At 40.4% G+C, this 25,661-nt stretch overlaps 1 protein-coding gene and 1 long non-coding RNA gene across 8 annotated transcripts in view; one reads left to right on the forward strand and one right to left on the reverse strand.

The window, feature by feature from the left end:
- Nucleotides 1-23,106, forward strand: part of LOC150059499 (uncharacterized) — a 55,661-nt gene extending 32,555 nt beyond the window's left edge. The window contains exons 2-3 of the long non-coding RNA XR_016536455.1: nt 2,014-2,160; nt 23,025-23,106. This is a non-coding gene — a long non-coding RNA (uncharacterized LOC150059499). The remainder of the gene's footprint in view (nt 1-2,013; nt 2,161-23,024) is intronic.
- The window catches only part of Arid1b (AT-rich interaction domain 1B), a 323,358-nt gene that overhangs the window by 252,943 nt on the left and 44,754 nt on the right, over nt 1-25,661 (reverse strand). The window contains exon 1 of one of the 7 annotated variants that reach the window (XM_090337920.1): nt 270-370. The exons of 4 other annotated variants lie outside the window; for them this stretch is intronic. Coding sequence is in view for 1 of the 3 variants with exons in the window: in XM_090337919.1 (XP_090194045.1) it covers nt 301-303 (3 nt within the window). In the remaining 2 variants the exon portion in view is untranslated. Of the gene's footprint in view, nt 1-233; nt 371-25,661 lie in introns of those variants that run through there. 2 more of the 7 variants (XM_090337921.1, XM_090337919.1) reach the window with 2 other exon arrangements.

Raw genomic sequence — 25,661 nt, forward strand, 5'->3', positions numbered from 1 at the left:
AATGGGGCTGAGGCTCAAGGGGTAGGGCAGTACCCTTGAGCTGAAGAGTTCAGGGACAGCGCCCAGGCCCAGAATTCAAGCCCCATGACTCACAAAAAAAGGAAGGAAAGAAGGAAGGAAGGGAGGGAGGGAGGAAGGAAGGAAGGGAGGGAGGGAGGGAGGGAGGGAGGGAGGGAGGGAGGGACGGAGGGAGGGAAAATTAGCTGAAACACTATCTTTCTCATAAAACCTACCCTCTTCCCTCACTGTGGAATCAGTAACTCCCTCACCTATAATTCCACAAGTCTTTCCACTAGTTACCATATTAGGTAAGTAAGACAGTCCATATCCCAGGGTGTGGCTCTCCTAGTGCTTCCAGAGGCCTAGAATGTTGGTCTTCTTCAAACCAAATCTCTGTTACATTACAGAAATTCTAAGAATGTTGACTGCACAAAATGCATGTAACCATAGTACAAAATGGGGCATGTAAACAGACCAAGGGCATTTTTCCACGGGGACCCAGAATTCTTCAAGCTAAAAGCAAAAGTGAGGATTTCTGTTTTCTGTTCTAAACATGAAAAGCACAAGTTTCCTAAAACTCAAGACTGTTTTGTTCAAATGACTATTAAATACAAGTCAGAACCGCCATTTTGGTAACTGAAGTCTCAAAACGTTTTTCCCAAAGTAAATGAAAGGGTAAATGATTGTCTTCAACCTGGTATGGGTGTTACATAATTAACGGTCAGAGAAATCAAAATTTATAGCTCTGGATTATAGCAACACTATCCTTTTATCTTGCTACCTTTTTACTGGCATAAATCCCACATTTTAATGGTCTTCTTGTTCCTGACTACCAGAAATTATTGGCAGTTTACACTCACAGGCTTCCGTCATGTATCATTTGCAGATCCTATTGTGCTCATTCATTCTAATGAAAATCAAAATAGATCAATTTTACTATTTAAAAAGGACACTAAAAAAGTAAATCCTGGAAGCAATCCAAAATCCTTTCGATGTTATCCATAATAAATATTAGCAAATAAAATTGTGAAGAACTATTAAATCATTAATCTATGCATTAGAAAATGAAGTCTGAGAATTCAGTAGTAACATTTTAAGAAAGCAAATTCTGTCCCTCCGTCCCTCCTTCCTCTTCTGCCCCAGTCAGGATAAAAACAAATGGCTGAAACAACTCCTGCTGCATACAATTATATAACTAGACAAGAGGGGTGTGAAGCTGAAGTGAAAATATTAGAAGTGACAGCTTTTCACCTTAGTCTTTCTGTGCCCTCTCCAAACTGCAGGGAGCAGATGGTAATTTTCAGGCACATTTAGACTAGGCTTGGAAGGACAACTCAGTGATAAAGAAAGAACTGCACGCGCAGAAGAAACAACATGTTTTGCAACCTACAGTGTTTAATCTAGAACAGCTTTACTTCCAGTTAACAGAGACGCTGCTAGAAAGCTTCACTTCATATAATACTGGTATATGAACTATAAAATAATTAAATTTCAACAGCTTCCTTCTCCTATTTACACTGTAGCATGCCAGTAAACACTGAAACATAAAACAAAAATTAAATACTAAAAATCTAAGAATTATGAGGCCAGGAGCGTAGCCAAGTAGTACAGTGCTCACCTAGCATGCATGAAGCCCTGGGTTCAATTCCTCAGTACCACATACACAGAAAAAGCTGGAGTGGCGCTATGGCTCAAGTGGCAGAGTGCTAGTCTTGCGCAAAATGTGTCCAAGGACAGTGCCCAGGCCCTGAGTTCAAGCCCCAGAACTGGCACACACATACCAAAAAAAGCTAAGAATTAGAAAATCATCTTAGCTGTTGGTCAGTTCCTGTGGGACTAGAAATGCCTCTATGGATCGCCTCCTCAGGGCTCCAGCAGGGGATCACATCAGATTAAGGCCATAAATTTGAAGGATAAAAAAAAGGAGAACTTAGATACTTCAGATTCTATTCCAAATGCAAAACTGACTGCGGTACTCAGAAGCTGTTTCCTTCTTTGTCTCTACCAAACAAGAAATAAAAGCAGCTCCAAGCAGGTGACCTGGTGAGGACCTCTGGGGCTCTGTCCCAGCTCTAGCTCCGCCTACAATCCAGACAAGACCATCAGACAGGACCTCCTGCCCAACACCAGCCTAGGAATGGCAGCAAACAATGTTCCCAGGTAAGGTGACTTCTCAAATCTCCATGCTCAAAGCCTGGGGCCCAGACCAAGGCCACTGCAGGTCTCTACATCTGTCCTTCCTGCCTGGTGGCAAACACCTGGCATTTCAGTGGGAGAAAGGTCAGGTTCTGTCTCTCAGTGATGGAGACAGAGCTCTGACGTGCTTCTAAAACTATACATGACAGAAACAGAGTGTGATTTGCTCTAGAAAACCAAGGTTCAGCTCCAAAACTGTATATTTTGGGAACATGCCTTAACTAACCTCCATCTCCATCCACATCAATAAGATGGTGACACTTGCAGCACAGGAGAAGACAGTTAAAAACATTCTACAAACTGTACATATTTGCTGTGAAGTTTGATATCCAGCAAGCCTAGGACAAGAAATATATTCCCTCTATCCTGACTCCCCCCCATCCACTCCATGCCCACAGGGCTCCTACAAACCCAGCCATGGGCCTTCTGGACTACTGAACCCTAAAGTGAATGAGAGAAGCCCAAGACTATCCTAGCCTTTGACTACCAGGACTTCAATCTCCAGTTGTGTAGGTTGGAGACAGCATCCACCACTTCTCTTGCCTTACTTTGTGTGTGTGTGGGGGGGGGGGGGGGGGGTCACGGGGCTTGAACTGGGCCTGGGCACTGTCCCTGAGCTCTTCAGCTCAAAGCTACTACCCTACGCTTGCTTGGGCCACAGCCCCACTGCAACAGCCACTGGAACACAGCTATTTATATGATACATGAAAATAGTAGGTTTTTACATAATTAAATTGGCCCTTTAAATTTTTATCATGGAGAACAAACCACTATAATTTTTACTCTCTACTAGCTTTTCAATGGTTATAAAAGTGATGTACCATTTCTGAGGATCTTATGAATAGAATAGCCAACTGGTTCCTATATGCGAAAGCTAAGTTCTATGATATAAATCAATGGATTATATATTCCCATACTTAACTGTGGGATTTTTTTTAATAAACACACCAAATTTAGGGTCCCATTCAAAACCCATGGCTGGTTTTTGTGTGTTTTCTATGCATTTCTTCATTGGGGCGGGAACTTGAGGTCTCTCATACGCTAATAAGCAAGTGCTCTAGCACTGAGCTATCTTGCCAGCCCCTGTGAGCTATGTGGTATTTGTTCTTGCTGCTTTTTACTTTCTTTTTGTCTTTGAGCAGTACTCAAGTTTGAACCCAGGGTCTCACACTTGCTATGCAACTCTAACCACTTGAATCTGTACACTCCCCAACCCTTTAGGCTTTTTGTTAAATTTCTAAGTGTCCCAGTCTTGCCCAGGACTCTCCTACTTATGCTGTCTCCATAACCAGGGTAACAAGCATGAACAAATACACCCACATAACTGGTTGAGATGGAGGAGTCGCGCTAATTTTTTATGCAGACTGGCCTGAAACCACAGTCCTGCTGATCTCCAGTTCCCTCTACCTGCCAGGGAACTGAGACTACAGGCATAAATCACCACAAATACCATTTTGATAAGTTTAACTTTTCACTGTTTTAATCTGCTTCATAGAGCTCACCTATTGCTGTGATTATTAATATTTCAATTTAACGGATGATAGTCTACTTTTCTCGGAAATGCTACCTTAAATCCGTGAAACTAAAAAGAGGCCTACAAGACCTAAAGGGGACAAGTCTGCAGGACTCTGCAGACCTTAACACACATATCTATTTTAGTACTCATTTTACACAAAGATAGGCAGATATGTCTACATACCATACAACATAAATTAAATACACTTAAATACAATGTTTCTGTGGCTAACATCCTTTCTCGGTGTAAATTCTGGCTAATTTCTAAGCCTTCAGGGAAAGTAAAAAAGAAAACTGCTTATTAACTGGCATCAAAAGTTTGTTTTGTTTTGTTTTTTTAAAAAAAGAACTTCTGCTAGATGTCTGTGTATCTGTGGCTTATACCTACAATACAAGCTACTAGCAAGCTGAGATCTGAGGATTGCAGCTCAAAGCAAGAAAAGTCAATGAATCTAATGTCCAATTAGCCACTAAAAACCTAGAGTGGTAGAATACAAGCATGGAGCACAAAAGCTCAAGAACAGCACTCAGGCTCTGAATTCAAGCCCCAGGACTGTCATTAAAAAAGAAAAAAAAAAGAAAATGTCTTCCAGATGGATGCTGATGAATCATGCCTAAAATTCTAGCTACTCCAGAGGCTGACATGAAAAGATTGTTTGAAGACAGACAAATCTGAAAAACCCTTATTTTCCTTCACTAGCAGAAAGATAAAACTGGATCTGTGATTCAAATGGTACAGCACCAGCTTTGAGCAAAAAAGCTAAGAAAGGGAGGTGTTCAAGCCCCAAGACTGGCACTCTTTGAATAATGATTAATAATGCATAAGAACAATCTATGGATAGATAAGAATGTTGGAAGGGGTAACATTATATTCATAAACTGCTCCACTGAATGCCAACTCCTTGGCCCAACTATCTAAAAAGAATAATTTAGAACCTGGGCATGGCAGCAGACAGAAGCATATCTACTAAGGTTTCAAAGCTAGCCTGCACAAAGTGCTTATACAGACTCCATCCAATCAACAGTTTTTAGGCCTCATGGAGCACTTTTGTCATCCTAGGTACTATAAGAAGCATAGCCGGGAGTTTGGCCTAGTGGTAGGTTGCTTGCCTAGCATGCACAAAGCCCTGGGTTCTATTCCTCAGTACCATATACACAGAAAAAGCTGGAAGTGGTGCTGTAGTTCAAGTGACAGAACTCTAGCCTTGAGAAGTCCAAGGATAGTACTCAGGCCCTGAGTCTAAGCCCCAGGACTGGCAAAAAAAAAAATTTGTTCTTAAATTGGATGCCATTCCCAGTTTCTGACATATGTTCATTCATGTCTTTCTGCTAAGTTTAATAACTGAACTCATGCTACTACTGCAGCTTAGATCTTTACCTTTAATGGAACTTTTTCCATTACACATGAAGAGCATACCCCCCACCCCCAAATGCCCTTAGTACATCAAATGCTTTAACAAATGGCTCAACTAGACAAAAACTTATCAGTATCATGCTAGCTAAAAGCAATCAGAGTCCATGTTACAATTTCAAACATTATTGATTTATCCTGATAATCATGTTACTGTTTTTACTGTTATGGCAATTACAACTATTCACTGCTATAACATTTCTGTAAAAGAAATTGCCCTGCAATATAATAAACCACCCCAAATCTTTTACTGTTTCATCTATATATTTCAAACCTGACAAATAAGTGGAGTCACGTTAGCTGAGATGTGTCCACACTATCTGGATCACTGCAGGGGACATCAATGTCAACAGGGAGAGTGACCCAGCACACCACCTGAGCCTAGACAAAAGGTTTAATCCCCTGCTCCCTCTGGCCTGCAGAGATGACCAGGCCTTCCATTTTCCCCTCCTGATCAAGCTTCTTAGCCCCCAAGCTTCCTCAACTCGGTCAAGTGTGGGTCATCAAATACTGTAATTTCTGAATTCTATGTAAAATTCCCAAATGCATGTCATAAGTCACTCAAAAGTAAAGCTGTTCCAGGCTCATGTTAGCTCACTACCTCCACTGTGCTTAATTCAAAGTGAAACACACAGGAGAAGAGAAAGAAAGAGCGGGTACTAGGTTAGCAAGCTTTGGGTTATGACACAAACTTGCTAAGATCCTAATTCACAACTCACTGAAGAAAACATTTTATAACTTTGCACACACAAAACATGGCTTTCAGTGAGTGACACCACTGGTTACTTTACAAGTAGCATCTGTAACACTCGTAAAAACTTAGGAGCAAGTAATACCATCAAATTTATCTCACAGCTGCCGAAACCACTCCTTTTCAGGTTACACTCATACTTTTTATTATCATTTCCTAAATATATAATTAAAGATAAGAGTGTCAAATGCAAACCAACAAGCAGAGATTGCAAAATAAATAATAAGGAACAGGTTGAACTCTGCATGACTATATGATATTTAGAGAACAAATACTCAATTCTGGATCCTGATCTCAGCTTTATGAAAACCTGGAAGAGACCCCTGGTGCCAGGTGGAGTTCCAGCATACAGCCCCCCATAACTGGCACTTTCTCTGTTCAGCTCTGTATCCTGTAGATATTCTATCCAGAACAGCCTGTCTGCTCTAATAAAGAATACAACTACATAGGACATGCCTAAGAAACAAGGCCTAGTGCTGAACAAATATGAAAAGTTCTGTAACTTCACAGTAACATCTGGTAAGCCAGTTATCGGTTACCATCTCTAGCTGAAGGACCAACAGGGTAATTTTTGTGCGTTTCTGCCCTTTAAAGTCTATGAATTGAAATTATACTATATTTTACAGAAATCATTTTTCTTGGCAAAAAGGAAAAAAAATTAAAGACACTTTCTTTTGAGAACTTTAAGTTCAATGAATTCTCCACAAGAGAAGACACGTAACTTTGAAAACCAGGTCAGTGGTTCTCAGAAGGTAATTATGGTAAATTTTAAGGCTATAATTCTTTTTACCCAGAAGAAGCTACAAAATGATACAGGTCCAACTTCATTTTTCAGAGAGGAAAAAAATACTTAAAACCAATCTGTGCATTAAATAGTTACCTGTGGGATACACGAATCACAATGAGGAGCTACTTTCTGATTATTAAAGTTTACTGTAGTTTTTTCAGTACTGGGAATGGAACCCAGGGGCCACTGGTGTATTAGGAAATCATTCTACCATTCAGCTATACCCTCAGCCCCCTTTCAGGTTCAAGGCAAAAAACAATTATAGTGTTTCCATTTATCCTATTCTATGTTGTATTACTTTTCATCTTTGCAGATATTTGTATCTAAACTTTAAACAAATCCCTAGCTAGATCTCATGATATATAACAGTGTTCAATAAGTACTCACTACTAGACCTTTGCTACTTTCTCAATTTTAATCTAGTTATGACTACAGTCATAAATAAATAGCTCAAAGGCCTAAATTCAAAGGAACGTCCTAACACTTTCAGAACACAATATAGAGTTTACAAATACAATATGAATAATACTCAAAACAAATGGATTGTTTATCACTCACTGTTATCCATTAAAAAATGTGAAAATCTTTTTTATGCCAAGGCAGGTTTTGTAAGAGCAGATCAAAGACTGAAGGAAAACAGTAAATGACAGAACACTATCATTTCTAAATAAGTATTAATCCCAAGAAATTTTTCTACAAAATTGTAGTTTACAATAGTTCTATTTCTGATGATAAAAAAAATACATCTTTTAAAGCAGACCTCCAGTAGCAATCGGATTCTTCGATTTTAATTGTTTTTTTTTTCCTATTACAGGATAGATGAACCCAAACCTTTAACCCTCCGACTTCACCTCTTTTACGTGAGGGAAGGGCACAGAATCAAAGGGAAAAAAAGGTGGAAAAAAATAGCTTCACAATACTGTCAGAAGACATGATTTGCAGAACTGTTCATTGGACATTATCAGAGTACCTCACAAGCAGAAATCTGCATAATTAAATCAGTTAGAACCATACAAATGAATACTATACAACAATACCTAAATATGGGAAATGGAATCTAAAAAAGATTAAACAGGGAAAGAAGGCTGCAGAAAATATGCATAAAATTTTCTGCATCATATAAAGCAGACTTAGAGTGGAATTTCAAGGATTTGTCTTTTACTTCTACATTAAGCATTTTAGTATTTTTGATATATTTTATAAGTACTAGTTTAAATTAAAAATAAAAGATTTTAAAAAACAGAATTCTTTTCCCACTTTTCAAAGTCTGCAGATTTTATCATTTGTCTGGACATAAAATCAATCTATTTCTAGCTGTCTATATTCCTCTTATTAAAAATATTAGTATGAAGCATAATTTGGAAATGGTTCTTATTCAGTGCCTTAGCAAAAAAGCATGAATGTATTAATATAAAAGGGCCTAAAGAAATAGGAACCATACAAAATTAGCAATTCCCAATACACATTAGCAAGATTCCCAGGTGTTGCAATTTCTTGTGGAACTTCAGTACTGAGTGAAAATACCAGAGTCCACAGAGCAAGGATTCATGAGTCACACCTGCAATTCCAGCTACAATGAGGCCCTATCCAAAAAAATAAGCTGCATGAGGTGGTGTACATTTCTGGTCCCTGACACTCAGAAGGTAAAGGGAGAAGAATCACTGTTCAGGGCAGACCAGAACAGCATGCAAGCCCTTACATGAAAAACCCTAAAAGCAAAAGGCACCAGAGATATAGACCAAGTGGTAGAATACCCTAAGTTCAAACCCCAAAACTGGGGAGGATCCAAAACTGACCAAGATGCACTAATAAACATATTCAAATTCATATACTAGCCAATCCAAAAGGGCTGTCACCAAACCCATCCCAGGATTCTCAAGACTCCCCACTCTTCTCTCAAATTTATTTTTGGGAAATAACGCAGTGATGTAAAGGGGGAATGCAGTGCACAGTGCGGGAGTGCAGTGACGCAGTTCTCTGCTTATCATTCGCTGCCCTCAGTGGATGGTCTTGGGTCAAGTAACCCTATTAAACATACCCAGGCTATGTTTAGGACTACCTGTTCAAAGAGAGCCAGGTGAGGATAGTTCAAATTCACCCAAAAGAGCCTTACAAAAAAGATGGCTAAGAGGTCTTCCAAGAGCAGAGGCAAAGCCATGCTCTCATGGGTGAGTTTTTATTCTAAACACGGTCCTGTCCCTTAGTGGTCAGTGTCAGGGTCAATGACATGGTTCCCTTCCTTGGAGTCTACCCAACAGTGACAGCCAGCTAACCAACAAGGCCCCTTCAGAGCTTTACACAAAACAAACTCAACAACCTTTAGGCCATGGTGACTCATGTCTCTAATCCTAGTTACTCAGGAGGCTAACAGTAAAGCCCAAGGGGGCAGGAAAGTCTGTAAGATTTTTTTTATCTCCAATTAACTACTCAAAACCAGATGAGGAGCTATTGCTGTAAGGGATAGAATACTAGTCTTGATCAAAAGAGCTCAGGGATAGTGCTAGGCCCTGAGTTCAAGCCCCAGGATCTCCCCATACACACATACACACACACACACACACGCACACGCGCACACGCACACGCGCACACGCACACACACACACCTTTTCCCTAAAAGTCCACACACAAAAATCAAGTATTTGTCTCTTATTAAAAAAATTTTTTTCTTCTTAAGAAGTGTTGAAAAGGAAGGAGAAAATAATTGTAATTATTCTTCCAGACAGAGAGAAACAGCTCACACAAGAGGAATAGCTCAAATCTTTTCAATCACATAAATGTCTCTGTGAATTAACTGACAGTCTGCTGTTTAATATTGTTAAATCTTAGTAGTAGATACACTTCCTGACCGACTGCAAGCTACGGCTTGGTATTTATTTGTAATGAAAATTCTGTAACATTTCTCACTTTAGCAAAGTCATTACCAATGTCTACTAACAAAACAAATGTGTGTCACTGGCTCTAACCCTTTGGGTTTCAAAGACAATACAGTATTCAAGGAACAGGATAAGGAGAGAAAGAGGTGGAAATGTTTTTATAGGTAATATTAAGGGGAGGGGGAAGAATTATGGCAACAGATGAATGCCTTCAGAGAATCTAAGCAATGATTCAGGATAAAAAAAAAAATAGCACACATTAATCCCAAGGAAATTCTGGACATGATTTAAGAAAAATACCACTGGACACAGAAGACCAAAAATGTAGACTAAATGTCCTCAAATTGCTGACATTTAATAAATATGCCCAAGAACCTGGTACTCAATTAAAGTATAAGTCATTAGGCAGAGAAGTTTCTCCCTAGCAGATGGTACAACAGGCTTCAAAACTAAAGGGATTTTTTTTACTTAAAAGTTGTCTCTCCTTGGTTATTCTAACAAATACCTTACCAACAGCAACGAGTGAAGAGTGGGCCTTAGAGACTTCTGGATATTTATGATGACAAAGCTCAGGCCACGCCCTCCCTACGTTCTGCCTACCCAGCCACAGGAGCCCTGAGCCCCTGCTGCACTGAGCTCCAGTCCCAGGCCAGACCAGGTTATAAAAAGCCTGGGCTCAGGCCAGCTGGCAAGACCACACACCTGGTATTTTTAATGTAAGAGGGGGGCTGATCAGGCCAGCACCAGGGCCCCAAAGGGAGGCCAAACCACTCTCCAGGCAGGATGGTGTCCACAGTTAAGATTCCTGTTTCCAGGACACCTCCTCACCGATGGGTGGAAGCTGTAGCAGTGAGGAAGCCCTACGAGAAAATACTGAGATCTCAGGAGGAAGGTAGATAGTAGATGTTTAAAGTGTTTGCTTGTTCCAATGGCCAGATGTACAGTCATATAAAGAGCGAGGTGAGTGACCGGACTCTTACTCCTTATTCCGGACTCACAAGGCTAAAACTTGACTTTTGTAATAATTACTCTTAACAGTCTGCTGCTGGCATTTTCAGCTTCATACTGGTCTTGGCACTGGGCCCCACATACAGATACCATGAAACTGTTCCTGTAGAGAAAACTCAACACAACAACATTGCAACTGAATACTGGAGAGCTAAAGGATTATGGTGATGTAGTTAACTTAATTTTCTAAGTTAATAAGTATTCTTCAGAAGGTTATTTTTTACTTCAACCCTTTACTGCTAAAAATTACATTTCTACAGGCATTAGTAAAATGTTCTGCCTTAAGTGAATACCAGGTCATCTTTTCTGAGGACTGAGGCTTGGCAACCTCTCTGTGTCAGTTTTAGAGGCACATTTGAGTGTCCCAGGAGGACAGGGACTGAGTGGGAGATGGTTTCAATCAAGACAGCCCAGGCCTGCCCTCCTTTGCTCTTTCATTCTACACAGAGGTGGGATACGCTCCACTGCTTTCTGCATTTGGAAAACTATCAGTAGGCGCATAACCTGCACAGGCCGTGAGTCCACAGCCAGGCAATTTCCCCTAAATATAAGCTTCAAATATCCTACTTAATGTGTCCTTCCTTCTTTCCTCTCAAAAAATGGTGCAAGATTGATATTGATGAGCAGATGTGCATTTGTAGATTGTGGACTGATATTGATGTGCATTACTAAATTGTAGGTTGCATCCACACTCGGGGGTGCTAAAATATCTACAGCACGAGGACTTCCTCAGAACACTAGTTCTGCCCACCTACCATCCCATCCCGCCTCTCAGGTCCCCTGCACCACACTCCTCTAGGTACTAAGGCAGCCCAGTGGCCTCAGCACTGCCATGGCCCAGCAGGAAGATCATTCTCTAGGCACACACTTCCTGAGTTCTATGAGTCTTTCCTGGCTAACCTAAACAAAGGTCACTGGACCTCACACAGCAACTCAGGCCAGGCAGGCCCCTGCCAACCAGAGGAACTCCAGGAGTGCCAGTTCCTTTATTCATAGGTTTATTCTTAGCCTACCAATTTCTTGAGCAACCGAAAACTCTAGCACATTTCAGATAACACACTGTAAAATCCAAATATGTGGACAATGGGTTGCTCAGAAGACTGCTTTCTTAAAAATGTTCAGAGATTCCTGGTATACAGATGAATACTTCTCTCTCCTCTGTCATGGAGCACCATTCAAATGACAGTAAAAAGTAATTTTTTTAATGTTTTAAAGTACACATCTACAAGGACAAAGAAAACACAAAGATGATCAGAGATAAGAGGTCAAGATTTTTTTTGGAAAGTGAAAAGCAGATAGACAAGTGATAATTAAAGTTTTAATTTGTTCTAGGTGAGAGGATAAGAAGCAAGCTAATTAAAGCGATGAACCCCAAAGACTCACAAATCAGAAGGTGGCAGGAGGCATGATAAAAAATTTGCAAATAGTAATTCGAGTTTCTTTCCCAGTCCTCACCCCAATCCTGTCAGAAGTTGGGAGAGAACCATCTGGAGAGGCCAGTAGGAGGAAAGGCCATGGAAAGGGGGTGTTAAATTAAAACATGCACATGTGACAGGTCACTACCATTCAGCCTCCAGATCTCCAAAGCAAATGAGGAGACTCCACGGAGGAGCTACCAGCAACTAATAGTGAACAAACTCCAACAAAATGATCCAGGCTCTTTCTCCATCATCTTATCTGTCAGGCATAGGTCCACCTAGAAACACAGCCCTTTCAATCAGCCCTAGAGCCGTGCAGTACACCTGAAGAGAAAGGCAAACGATGGCAGGGCACACATTGCACAATAGCCAGGTGCTGTGGCTCTCACCTGTCATCCTAGCTACTCAGGAGGCTGATATCTGAGGATCAACATTCAAAACCAGCCAGGGCACAAGATGGCTTGACACTCTTATCTTCAATTAACCTCTAGAAAATGGGAAGTGGGGCCTGGCTCAAGGGTAGTGTGGTAGCCTTGAGCTAAAGAGCTCAGAGACAGTACCCAGGCCCTATGACCCACAAAAAATAAAAATAATAAAAAGCCTCCAGCAGAAGGGACAGTTACAATTAAAGACATAGATTAAGAACATTACAGGAAAAAAAAAATTTTAATTCTAAAACTAGCCAGGTACTAGTAACTCATACCTATAATCCTAATACACAGGAGGCTGAGATATGAGGACTGTAGTTCAAAGTCAGCTCAATCAGAAACTCTGTCCAATTAACCCCAATTACCATCCACCTACCACTCCCACAAAAAAAAAAAAAATCAAAACTGGAAGTAGAGCTATGGCTCAAATGGTATAGTACTAACTAGCACTGAACTTAGGGACCAACACCCTAGCCAGCCCTGAATTCAAGCCCCCAGGTTGGCCCCCCCAAACCCGAAAACTTTCTTCAAGATAAATTGCCAGGTCAATGAAATAAAATGGAATAAAAAAGGAAACCTTTGGACTGTGTACCACTGACTAATACCTATAAATCTCAGATAGGAGGCTGAGAGATATAGAGGATGGAGGTTTGAATTCAGCCAGGGGAGAAAAGCACACTGGATTCCATCTCCAAAATAGAGAAGAGACATAGCTGTGGCTGTGGCTCAAGTGATAGAGCACTTGTTCAAGTCTATCAAGCATGAGGACCTGGGTTCAGACCCCAATATTGCCCTCTCAGCAAAATAAGGAAGCTTTTGGTAAACGAGTTTATAGACCATCAATAAAACTGAAAACAAGAAATGGAACACCAGAATAACTGAAAAACTAACAATATATGCTTAAAAGTACAGAACAAAAGATGTTAAACAGATGAAAAGGGTAAAAAAAAAAAAGGTCTTTAAAAACAAAAGTTAATCCCGGATACTTTGAAAGTGGAATGGTATCACAGTTTGAGGAAGGAAGGAAGGAAGGAAGGAAGGAAGGAAGGAAGGAAGGAAGGAAGGAAGGAAGGAAGGAAGGAAGGAAGGAAGGAAGGAAGGAAGGAAGGGAGGAAGGAAGGAAGGAAGGGAAGAAGGAAGGGAGAAAGGGAGGGAGGGAGGGAGGGAGGGAGGGAGGGAGGGAGGGAGGGAGGGATGAGGGAGGGAAAGAAGGAGGGGAAAAAATTAGCAACAGCCAAACTCAAACATCAAGCTTGGTGTGACGGTTCATGCCTATAATCCCAGTTGTCTGGGAAGCCCCAGGCAAAAAGCCTAAGACTTTATATGAAAAATAATTAAAGCAAAAAGAACTAGAGATATGATTTAACTGGTAGAGCACTAGCACAGGAAGTGCAAAGCTCTGAGTCTAAACCCCATTAGGATGAAAGGAAAAGAAAGAGAGGGAAGGAAAAGGGGGGAGAGGTTCAACCAGGATTTATAACATAAAAATAATGAGTTTCAAACATGAGAACAAAGAATATCTGAGAAAATAAGATAGGGAAATTACCAGTCCACTCCCCCCACCCTGAAAAACTGAGTTTAACACACTGTTCTAGTAAAAGGAATATAAAAATACCAACTCAAAGCCTCATCAACATTTTAGGAATCAGGAAAATAAAAAGCATTAAAAGTCCCCAGAAAGGGGAAGAGTGTGATACACAGAGGATAAAGTAATGAGCTTGTCCCAGAAGCACTGGAACAGAGAGTGGGAGACAATACAGCATTCAGAGAAAACGACACCCAATTTCAAATTCCATATTACGCCAATAAACTGCCAATAAACTGTGAAGGCCGGCCTGGCACATGGGGACACTTGTCTCTCATGCACTGCTCACACAAGCCACAGGGAATAAGAGACTATGCAGACAGAAGACACGGCACTAAGAGACCAGAGTACTTCTAAGAAGGTGGTGCTTCCTTCCCCATGTGGCCACACACGCAGTAATGGGCAGGGAGAGAAGGAAAGATGTGAGCTCCGCCCAGGAAATCAAAGACAAACAACATGCACAATGCTTTCTTCCAAACCAAACTCTGCTGGGTGGAGAATCTAACAGGGAAATTAAGCAAACTGGATTCATTCTCACCCTAAGAGTCTGTCTGGTAAATGGACTTGGGAGTTCTCAATTGTGGAGGCAGAACTTTTAAACGAAGGCTGTTCAAAAAATGATGATCATTCACGATCAACATAGTCAACTGATTGGTCCCCACAGAGAGGAGCTGTGCAGCTGCATCTGAGCTGCAGGATGGCCGGTGATGAGCATTCACACAAGGCAACAAGCCAACCACTGATTCTAGGACAAGAAAAACTACATTAGAGAAATGCATTCTTAAGTCATAACTCTATTACAGGTAATAATTTTATCGAGCCCTAGCAATTTGAGCAGTGACCAAAGATTTAACCAAAAGCTTATGCGAAAAGACAAAACAGGAAAGGGAAACAAATATATAGCATAGAAGTACGTTTTTACTCAAAATTCAGAAATCTTAAAACAAATGTCCATATCACCCTTCAACCACCAGAAAACTGATTCTATTGTCTCAGCATTTCTTTAATTTTTGGTAGTTCCTGTTAAAAACAAAACTCATGATCACTAAAGACTACACTGCAAAACATGAATTCTGTATCTATTAAATGCTACAGAAGTGACGCTACATGCTCAGATTAGCACATTTCTGAGGTAAAAAAAAAATGAAGCAATAGAAAAGTCGTTCACTGTTTTTTAAAAGGTACTTATTAAAACAATGTTCACAGGTAGTATATTACATTTCTGACCCCAACTCCATAAATGGAGATGTCTCTACTCTGAAAGCCTAAGTGCTGGCTCTGATTAGACTGAGACAGATTTTCCTCTGCTGCTACTGATTATTGTTGTTATTATTAAAGGTATTATTATTAGGGCCGGGAGTGTGGCCTAGTGGTAGAGTGCTTGCCTAGCATGCATGAAGACCCGGGTTCGATTCCTTGGTACCACATACATAGAAAAAAGCCGGAAGTGGTGCTGAGGCTCAAGTGGTAGAGCTCTAGCCTTGAGAAAGTCCAAGGACAGTGCTCAGGCCCTGAGCTCAAGCCCAGGACTGGCCAAAAAAAAAAAAAAAAAGTATTATTATTAAATAAAATTAGGGCTGAAGCAAAGGCCTTACTAAATATAATGAAATAATATCCACCTTTATTTCATTTTTGGTGGTGCTGGAGATCATACTCGGGACCGTGTACATATTACACAAACACTCTACTACTGAGCTACACTCAAAACCATAGTTTCTCTTTAAAAAATTTTTAAGCTAGGACCCATGGCTCCCTGTAATCCTACCTATTCCAGGAGGCTAAAATCCAAGGATCAATTCAAAGCCAGCAGAGAAGCAATGTCTGTGAAACTCTTATCTCCAATTTACCTCCGAAAAGCTGGAAGTGAAGCTGTGGCTCAAGTGGCAGAATGTTAGCCTTGAGCAAATACGCTTAGGCCCTGAATTAAAGTCAAAATAATGGCAAAATGGGTGTGGATGTGAGTACTTACAGGCATGCATGTACACACATACACACACACACACACACACACACACACACACACACACACACACACACAGCCACCCTTTAAGTATCAGCCCTGTTACCCTCGGAACTGACTGACAGGAACCTTACAAGTTGTCAAAAATGTAAGAAAGATTTGGAGACTAGGAGAAAGGAGGAAGAGGGGCACATTTGATTCTATTCTAATAACCCTGAAAATACTGAAAATATAAAAAGTAAACATCTATAAAATTCACAAGAATGGAAACATAATTGATTTTGAAAAGTATCCTCTGCTCTCCCCAGAGTGAGTGAAGTTTCCTCTTCCAGGAAGCCACTTTCTACTCCTTCTTGTGATGAAGCAACTTCCAGGTGTACTCAATTTACCAGATGAATGAACTGGTTTTCTCCAAAAGAAATCACTTTAAGGCTGGGAGTTTGGCCTAGTGGTAGAGTGCTAACCCAGCATGCACAAAGCCCTGGGTTTGATTCACACACAGAAAACGTTGGAAGCGGTGCTGCAGCTCCAGTGGCAGGGCACTAGCCTCGAGCAAAATGTGTCCAAGGACAGTGCCCAGGCCCTGAGTTCAAGCCCCAGCACTAACAAACAAGAAAATCACTTTAGCTAAAGTAAGTGTATTTTACCATCCAAATGCCACTTGCCATGATCAGAAGGTAAGCACAGAACAGTGACTACCACGAAGACAATCCGATATGAAACTGATGACAGAGGGCCAGGCACTCTGTTCATAAAGACAGGCACAGTGGCTCACGCCTGTAATCCTAGCTACTCAGGAGGCTGAGATCTGAGAATCACAGTTCAGAGCCAGTCCAGGCACTAAAGTCTGAGAGATTCGGATCTCCAATTGACCACTAGAAAACCAGAAGTGGGTCTGTGGATCCATGGGTAGGGTGGTAGCCTTGAACTGAAGAGCTCAGGGACAGCGCCCAGGCCCAGAGTTCAAGCCCCATAACTGACAAAGAAGTGGGGGGGGGGGCCCTAGGTGCACAACATACCCAGAGCATATGGCAGGCATAAAGGCTAAGTGATCCAGTGTCATCTTGTGTGCGTCACACACTGGAAAAGCCCTTGGTCAGAGCATCTCCAAGAGGCAGGATTCTCTACTTTCTCTTTGCGTTGACTGTAGACTAGCCCGCTTTGAAATCCACTTCCCTACCAGCAAAGGAAGTGGCGCTGCTTCCCTGAGATACTTGGTGAGAAACATATGCAATGATAAGTGGAAAAGGTTCTGCTAGTTGCCTTGGCAGTTAATATGGATCTGCGGAAACAAAAGTCCAATGTTGAAATTCTATGTTTCTCATGTAAAATGGTAGCACTCTGTTACAGAAAACAGTGTGGATGTCTTTTAAAATTTAACCTAGGGCCAGGCATGGTAGCTCACACCTGTAATCTCAGCATTTCCAAGGCTCAGGAAGGAAGAATGTGTGTTTCACACTATCCTATGATAAATAATAAATGAAGATAAATAAAAGAACATTTTTTAAATCCTCCCTAGTGTAGACAACATTCAATTTTCAACATGTCAAAAGTGACAAAGGACTTTTTCATGAGATTAATGCTCAGTGTCAAAGAAGATGCTTCAATTATGATCAGTTCTGTTATTCTGAAACTCAAATAAATGTTCCTCCCTGTGTTGAAAAGCATTCTAATTCTGCCACGCTAGTAAACTGGTGCTGGCATGGACTCAGATCTGAAATCCCAGCTCTATCACAAGGCAAGTGTATGAATTTGGGCAGCCTGCTTAACCTCACCTCCCTCAGGTTTCTCATTTGTAAGGTTGGAAGATATCCATACCCATCTCTGAAGGCCAGCATGAGGACCAAAAGGGTCAATCCAGCTCGCACAGGGCCCAACACAGAGCGAACTCTTGACAAAGCCCAGCTGCTGTTATTATTCAGAAAAGGGAGACAGAAAGAAGCATCCAAGGATTAAAGAATACATGACAGAGGTTATTACTACACCCTTTAGTGACACTGCCTCTTATTTACAAATATGAAATTTGGCCTAGGGGAGACAACATGATGGTGACTATGATGTTTGTGGTGACAATGACAACACCTACAGTGACATACAACATCCCATACTTGCTTTTTTTTGTTGTTTCTGTTTTTGTTCTTGTTTTTTGGCAGCCCTGGGGCTTGAACTCAGAGCCTGGGCACTGTCCCTAAGCTTATTTTGCTCAAGGCTAGCGCTCTGCCACTTGAGCCACAGCACCACTTCCAGCTTTTTTCTGGCCCCATAAAACATGTGAAAATGTCTGATAAGAATGATAGATTCACCCTATCCCTAAAACGCCACTGGAGGTTCTCTTGACAGAGAACCTTTACTTCAATTCCTGGGTGAGCACGAATGTAAACTTTTCTCTCACCAAGATGGCTTGAAAGCCCACTTTCCAGCCCCATTCTCCCACCATACATGGAACTATGCCTCCACCCCAAGGAACTTTCTTCTCTAAGGCACTGAGGTCTAAGCTGCCTAACGCGATTCAGAACTGTTCTAGAAGTTCACTGGTAACTTCCTGACGATGTCCAGGGCTAGGATGAAGACATGTGAGCCGAACCCAATTCAACCTTTCTCCCAGCTCTGCTGCCCACCCCCATTTAATGTACTGCACTTGCTACACGAGGAACTTGTAGAAATGTGACCAATGCTAAGTGCATAAGTGAAGCAGCACGTCTCCAGTGCGCTTGATGGAAGTATACACAGAAAAGAAACATGAGCCACTGACATCACCAACCCTGAAGCAAGACAACCCATTCTGCTAGCACAGACTCCCCGGCGTCAACGTTTCCGGAGGAATCTCAGACAGAATTAGAAATGCAGCCTCATGGTCACCAAAAGGCTTCGTATTGGTGCCAGGGGCACCAGAGCCCTGGTGAGCAGCACACCTCCCAGCTAGCCAGAGTGCCAACATGCTGGTAAAAAGTGGACATTCTGGCAGTGGGCTTGGTGAACTTTACTGGCCACAATCTACAATTCTGCAAATTCTCTCATTCATGTCTTTGAAAGTGCTTGTAAAGTGCCATGCCTGTCTGTTTTAGATGACTGTCATATAACTGGAGCAAAATAAAATCCCGAAGGTCCCACAGCTTGTGTTCTAAGAGGAGCATCAGACAATAAAGACAAGTGCATTCATTCGGGTCGCTGCCCACACACAGCAAAGAGGAAGAAGATGTGCAATTTCACTCCCATCAGGTCTCTCAGAGAAGAGAGAGTCCTGCCACACACAGGCCCAGGACCTTCCTAGCAGAGGGAAAGGAAGGTCCTAAGGAAGGCACCAGAGGGAGGAAAGCAGAGCAGAAGGAAAGAGAGGTGATTCGCAGAGCTTGAGGCGGTCCTAGGCCTGATCTATACCCCTTGAAAGGTCACTAAACATAGACCCACTGTGGTGGAGCACGGGTGAGGAGAGAAGCCCAGGAAGGAACCATTCCCATTTGGTGATGGGTGAGGAGAGTCATGGGTGATGATGATTCCCATGTATGGAGTCATTTTGAAGTCAAGGACCACCTAACAGAAGGAAAGGCTAAAAAAAAAAGAGGACCATCAGAGTCTGAGTCAGGCAGCCAAAGGCTGGAGCCTACCATGTACTGAGGCAGGAACACAGGAGACAACAATGAGACGAGAAATTTTACACTAGGGAAACTACACAACTCTACAGAGACTTAGTAACCAAAAGATTTCCACTTCTACAGCTTAGAACGTGGAAATCAAACCCACGGTCTCTCAGGCAGTGTGGATACACTCGGGTATCCAATGCTTTCACTTCAACTCATCCAAGCAGGCTTCAATTGGAAGTAAGCATACTATACAGGGCTGACTTCCAAGGCTGCTCCTGATCAGTGGCATCATGCTGGACCTGCTCACCTTCTCCATTTCACTGCATGTAAGAGGAAAACGTCCCTCAGCTTCCATCCACGAGTTCCCCTAAATGTACAGTGATGCAGCGGATGTCATGAAGACTAGGGTCAGTGATGACACCAAATGACTGCTCTCCTGCCTTTCACTGCTAAAGCCAGTGAGGAAGACACTGCATCTCATCTTTGGAATATCAGGAATAATGTGAATGCCACATCAAAAAGCTAATGAATAACGATAAACCTCTAGATATAGCAGTTACTTTCCAAACTAAAAGAGAACATCTCGCATTTTTCTCATTAAACTTTCAAGTATAATTTGGTCTTGTCTCTCTTTTAGGAAAAAAGCTAAAGATTTTAAAATATGTACTTAAAGTGTGATCTCTTCTGTAAATCTACTAAAAATATCATACAGAAGATTTCAAATATGTTTAAGTCCAACTACAATAAGAAAAGTAATAAGACCAGTTAACTATGCAAGAAATTTACATTTTAAGGAGCAAATAAAATTACAATATCTACAAATCTTTTCAAAACTATCTTCTTAGTACAAAATTCCATCAGGGAACTTTGGCATCTAAGCTAGCAGCACCTGCTCTCTACCTAGAATCAGAGATATGAGGTGTAAATGTACTTTGTTGGTATACCTTAAATGTCTGCATGTTCACCACTGAAGAACTGAGGAAACCAAGACAAAATATAGCCAACAAAAGGCTACTATTTATACAAATCTACAATCAGCTGAAAGAACTCCAAATATTTCAGGTGCACAGGCAAAGCTGTTTGGCTCTCAATCTCTCCAAACAGAACATGAATGTGTAAAAATGCTGGAACTAATGAAATCTCACAGTACTTCATTATTTTACCATCTAAAATGCTCCCCTTTTGTTTCATTTAGTTGCACATATACATGAATGTAACTTTACACATAAAATATATTTAATATACATAACACACATCTGATTACACAAAAACTTGGCCATCACACAAGTGTCCTGTTTCACATACACATATGTGACTGCTTGTGCACACTCTGAGTAAATGTGTAAATGATCAAAGACTTCAGAGTCTGAATGTAAAACAGACTCTAAGCTCCCCTTCATCTTCAGTGTGCCTCGTCCAGTCGTCTGCCTACCAAACTCCAGATCACCCCTCAAAAACAGGAATATACTCTTTAGATAGAACCAAAGTTACACTTTGACTACTGGATTCTTTTTTAACCACCCAGAGATAGCAAACATTTTATAAACATTTTATGTAAAAATTAAATTTGTAACTCTTCAGACAGTTCTGTCTATTCACCCTTACTTTTCACAGATATTATTCAATGTCAAAACATGATTTTAACATGTAAAAGAAAAAAATTCTCAACCAGACCAAAATATAAAGTAACACATATAAAAATCCTGGAAATTGCTCAGCTGTTTCAAAAACACCAAAGAAAACATTGATTTTAGACAAATAATTGTAATGTTTGTCTTCTTTTTAGAAACATCTGCTACCAAAATAAACATTTACATTGGAAGAAGTGTCTTGGCTGTGAAGATGTTACCAAATAGGATGCTTATGTTCTAAAATAAATATTTCACTCAAGAAGCAGGCATCAACGGGCATAGAAGGCATAGTAAAGGCACAAACTGGAATGCTTACTGCATTGCAATAATGCTGGTTAATTCAGTTTTTACTTCAGTTTCAAGTAATAGGTTTAGATGGATCACCTTTTCATCAAAACCTTTTTCATCTTATCACTTTTAAAACAATGGCCACATTCCATTTTTGTTGTAAAAGTTTTGCACAATACAGTTTTTTTAACCTTAAATGTTTTTATAATTTTTTTTCTGTTTTGTCTGTCATAGGGCTTGAACTCTGAGCCTGGGCAAAGTCTGAGCTTTTCAGCTCCAGACTACTGCCCTCCCCCTTGAGCCACAGTACCACTTCCAGTTTTCTGGTGGTTAACTGGAGATAAGAGTCTCACGGACTTTAGTGCCCCGGCTGGCTCTGAACAGCAATCCTCAGATCTCATCTTCCTGAGTAGTTAAGATTATAGGCGTGAGCCACTGCACCCAGCCTTTGTAAGTTTTATTATAACAAAATCACTCATGAACTTGCATCTCTCATTTTGCTTTCTTTACCTTTCCCCAGTTTTATAAATTCCAACAAGCACCACACTATCAAACAGTATAGAAAGGTAAAGATAGTTAAAATATCAATCCAATCACCCAGGAATATCTCAGGCTACATTTGAAGAGCTCATGAAGAGCTTCTGCATCCTACCTTTCCTGAGTGTTATTTTCTGCTTTAAAAAAAAAAAAAATCTTAAGCCAGGCATGGGTGGCTCACACCTGTAATCCTAGCTATTCAGGAGGTTGAAATCTGAGGATCGAGGTTTAAAGCTAGCCAGGCATAAAGTCCATGAGACTCTTATATCCAATTAAGCACCAGAAAACCAGAAGTGGCACCATGGCTCAAGTGATAAAGCACTAGCCTCGAGCTGAAGAGCTCAAGGACAATGTCCAGGCCCCAAATTCAAGCCCTACAACCATCACCACCACCACCACCACCACCAACAACAACAACAACAACAACATCTTTGTTTAAGCAAGGTTGTAAAGATCTATATATACATTTAGGATCCCAAAGGACAAGAAAATGAAACAAAACCTTTGCTTACCCATATCCCTGAGCCAACAAAGTATGTCTTGATGTCTTTAAGAATCAAATAAATAACTGAAAAACTCAGCAACCTAAGGCATGTGTAGCTTTGTTAGATTAAATAAACCAATGCACTTCCAATCATCGCAGGTCTGAGTTCCAGGAGCCTGGAGGCAGAACATTCTCTACAGATGCAGAGAGAATTTATTTTCCCTCTCAACTCAATAAAAATCTAAATAGACTAGTTTTTAGGGAACAGTGCAAAATTAATCTACTTAGGCATGTATTTGCCTGATGATGTGGTACAATCAGCAAGTGAAGACCACAAATTTAATTCTAGCGAAGGAAAACTGAAACAATATTTTATTATCATATCATGTTTCAATAACTTAGTCATGAGTATGTATTTAAAAAATAAAAGTATCTCCATACAAGTCAGGAACCATCAGGCTTAACTCTAAAATCAAATATACAGTGGCTAGTTACCTTCTAAGAGACAGAGTATGAGCAGAGATACTATCTACGTTAGATTTCACATAAGTGCTGTATTTCTTTCTAATAGGATATTCCTTGAAAGTTCCTGTCACAGGAATGGAATGGCAGCCAGGGGTCAAACTGCAACCCTGAGCCAAAGACAAACTACTACTCAGCTGGTAAAGTGAGCAACTTAATTGATAAACCTGAATTCCTGAATTTTAATCTTTTGCAGAAATGTACAAGCAACAGTAAATGAACTGGATGCAGCTCATTAGAGGCTTATAAACCAAACACAGAAAGCTCTGGAAACTATCCAGAGCAAAGTCATGCCTAGCTGGTAATGTCACTCAGTTAATAGTCACTGTCATAATTTTATCTTTCAATTTTTACCCTGAAGAACAACTACAGCAACGTTCCACCACTTACATTAATACTGGGAGAAGATAGATAGGGCTAGCAGGCAACCATGATGCTAGGGTCTTGTTTATGGTCACATGTGTAATTTCCAAAATCTATAAGATTACTCACGAAGAATCCCATACTGAAGAATACAAACCAAAGCTAGCAAAATAAATAAATACATCTGCTTCTACTCTAGTAACATTTACTCAAATTCCTTACTATTGTTTTGTTTTTTTTTTAAATTTCAAAGCTACTAAGAACTGTTTGCATAGACTTGGTATGTGTCACCTTTAAAATACTATACACATTTAAAAATATATTTAATTATTTTCATCCTTTTAAATTTCAAAATAAGACTTTGTTTCAAGGCCTTATTGTAAGTAAAGGAGGAAAAAGCAATACAGATTTACATCCTTTATTATTAACTCAGTATGAAAGGCTCACATTTCTGCAGCTAGCATTTCAGTTTCTTACCAGATATACTATTTCTTTTGATTATTAGATCTGAGTGTCTCTTTTTGGCTAACAGTAAAATACCTATCTGATATCCTAATTTAAAATATGTTGAAATGTTTAATGAACAATTTGTTCTTTCATATAAATCCACTAGAGTTAACAAATGTTACAAACACGTAAGAGTTACAAGGGTTAAATAAAACCAAGAAGCTAAGAAAACTGAGATTATATATATATATATATATATATATATACACACACACACACACACACACACACATGTATATAAGCAGACATATACACAAATATATTGAGATTATATATTTGTATGTGTATGTATACACACACAAGTATGCTTGTGCTAAGGCTTGATCTGAGCCCAGGCACTATTCCTGAGCTTTTTTGCCAGCTTTTTGGTGGCTAATTGGAAATAAGAATCTCTTGCATTTTCCTGACCAGGCTGGCTTTGAACTGCAGTCCTCAGATTTCAGTCTTCTGAGAACCTAGGATTACAGATGTAAACCACTGGCACCTGGTGAGATTATATATTTTGTATATCCTTTACCTTTAATCTTACACACTACTTTGTCTCTCACTTTTGTTCTGCAAACTGAAACAATGTCTACAACTTGCACCAAGAATTTAAGTCATTTTGAGAAGGGATAAAGGAACATTTGGTTCTTAATTTGAATAGCAGTCTTTGAAAATTGCTTTTCAATCCCACTGCAGGGTAACATGTTGAGAAAAGAGAGTAGAGACCAAGGCACCAGCCTGGTATTTCTTACTACCTTTCTGGAGCCAGAGCAGCAGAAAGAACTACCTGCCCAGTCCAAATCAACTGCAGAGTGCAGGAGGCCAATAAGAAGACACAGAGAAAAGAGGTTCTGTCATTACAAATTATGTCTTCACAATCAGCAGCCTCAACTAAAAATTTTCCACTCTAGAAAGCAAAGTATTCCCATCAAGAGGATTAATGCAGAAAAACCAAAAATAAAATTAAGTATAAAACTGGCTGCTAGCATTCAGAGCAGCTAATCTTCAATAATTGCAGGTAAGATCTTCCACAATTAGTACCACAGTTCAAGAAATCAACAGGTAGGATTCAAAGATAAGCTGCTTCTCTCCTTTTCAAACAATGTCTTAAAGATAAAAAAAAAAAAAACAATACTCAAACTGAGAAAGAAGGTTCACGTGTATTGTGTGAAGTATGATAAACCATTCTCCACATCTACCTAAAAGAGATCACGTCTGTCCACCTTTGTTTTCCCTTGTAAAAGACTTGTGGTCAAATGAGTGCTCTAAGGAGTGCTGTTACCTCTGTCACCTGGGGTGACTGGGCAACACTACAGACTGGCCTGGACTAGAGGCAGTAAAATGAACATCAGCACCAGCGCAACACACTACACGCTCCTGGGAGATCCCAAGCCGGGCATGGCAATTCCTAAGTAACCAAATACCCTGACAAGTCTGAATCTAATTTAGACTTTTCCAAATTTCATGCTTCCTCGGACCAATATAACAAGGACCAACACTCAAGCATGCAAAGGACTAGGTTTCCACTGATAGAGGATTCATGCACACTTAGTCTTCCAGACTCTGAAAAGAAAAAAGGCCAAAGAGTAAATTCTTGGCCCAAAATCACCCAGATCTAAGGCAATAGATCCAATTCTCAGTGAAATACAGATACCTTTTCAGTAGTTACAGAAGAAATTTTATCTAAGAAAAGTACCTGTTTGGGAGACTAAAAAGAATTTTTCAAAGTTGCTAACTGCTTTAAAGAAAAATCCATTTGATGACTTGAAAAATCTGCCTTAAGGTAGTATAGTTACAACTCCTAATCTGATGCTATCTGACCTCAAAAATA

The sequence above is a fragment of the Megascapheus bottae genome, chromosome 8 (assembly GCF_031878675.1).
Source record: "Megascapheus bottae isolate mThoBot1 chromosome 8, mThoBot2.hap1, whole genome shotgun sequence".
NCBI classification, from domain to species: domain Eukaryota; kingdom Metazoa; phylum Chordata; class Mammalia; order Rodentia; family Geomyidae; genus Megascapheus; species Megascapheus bottae.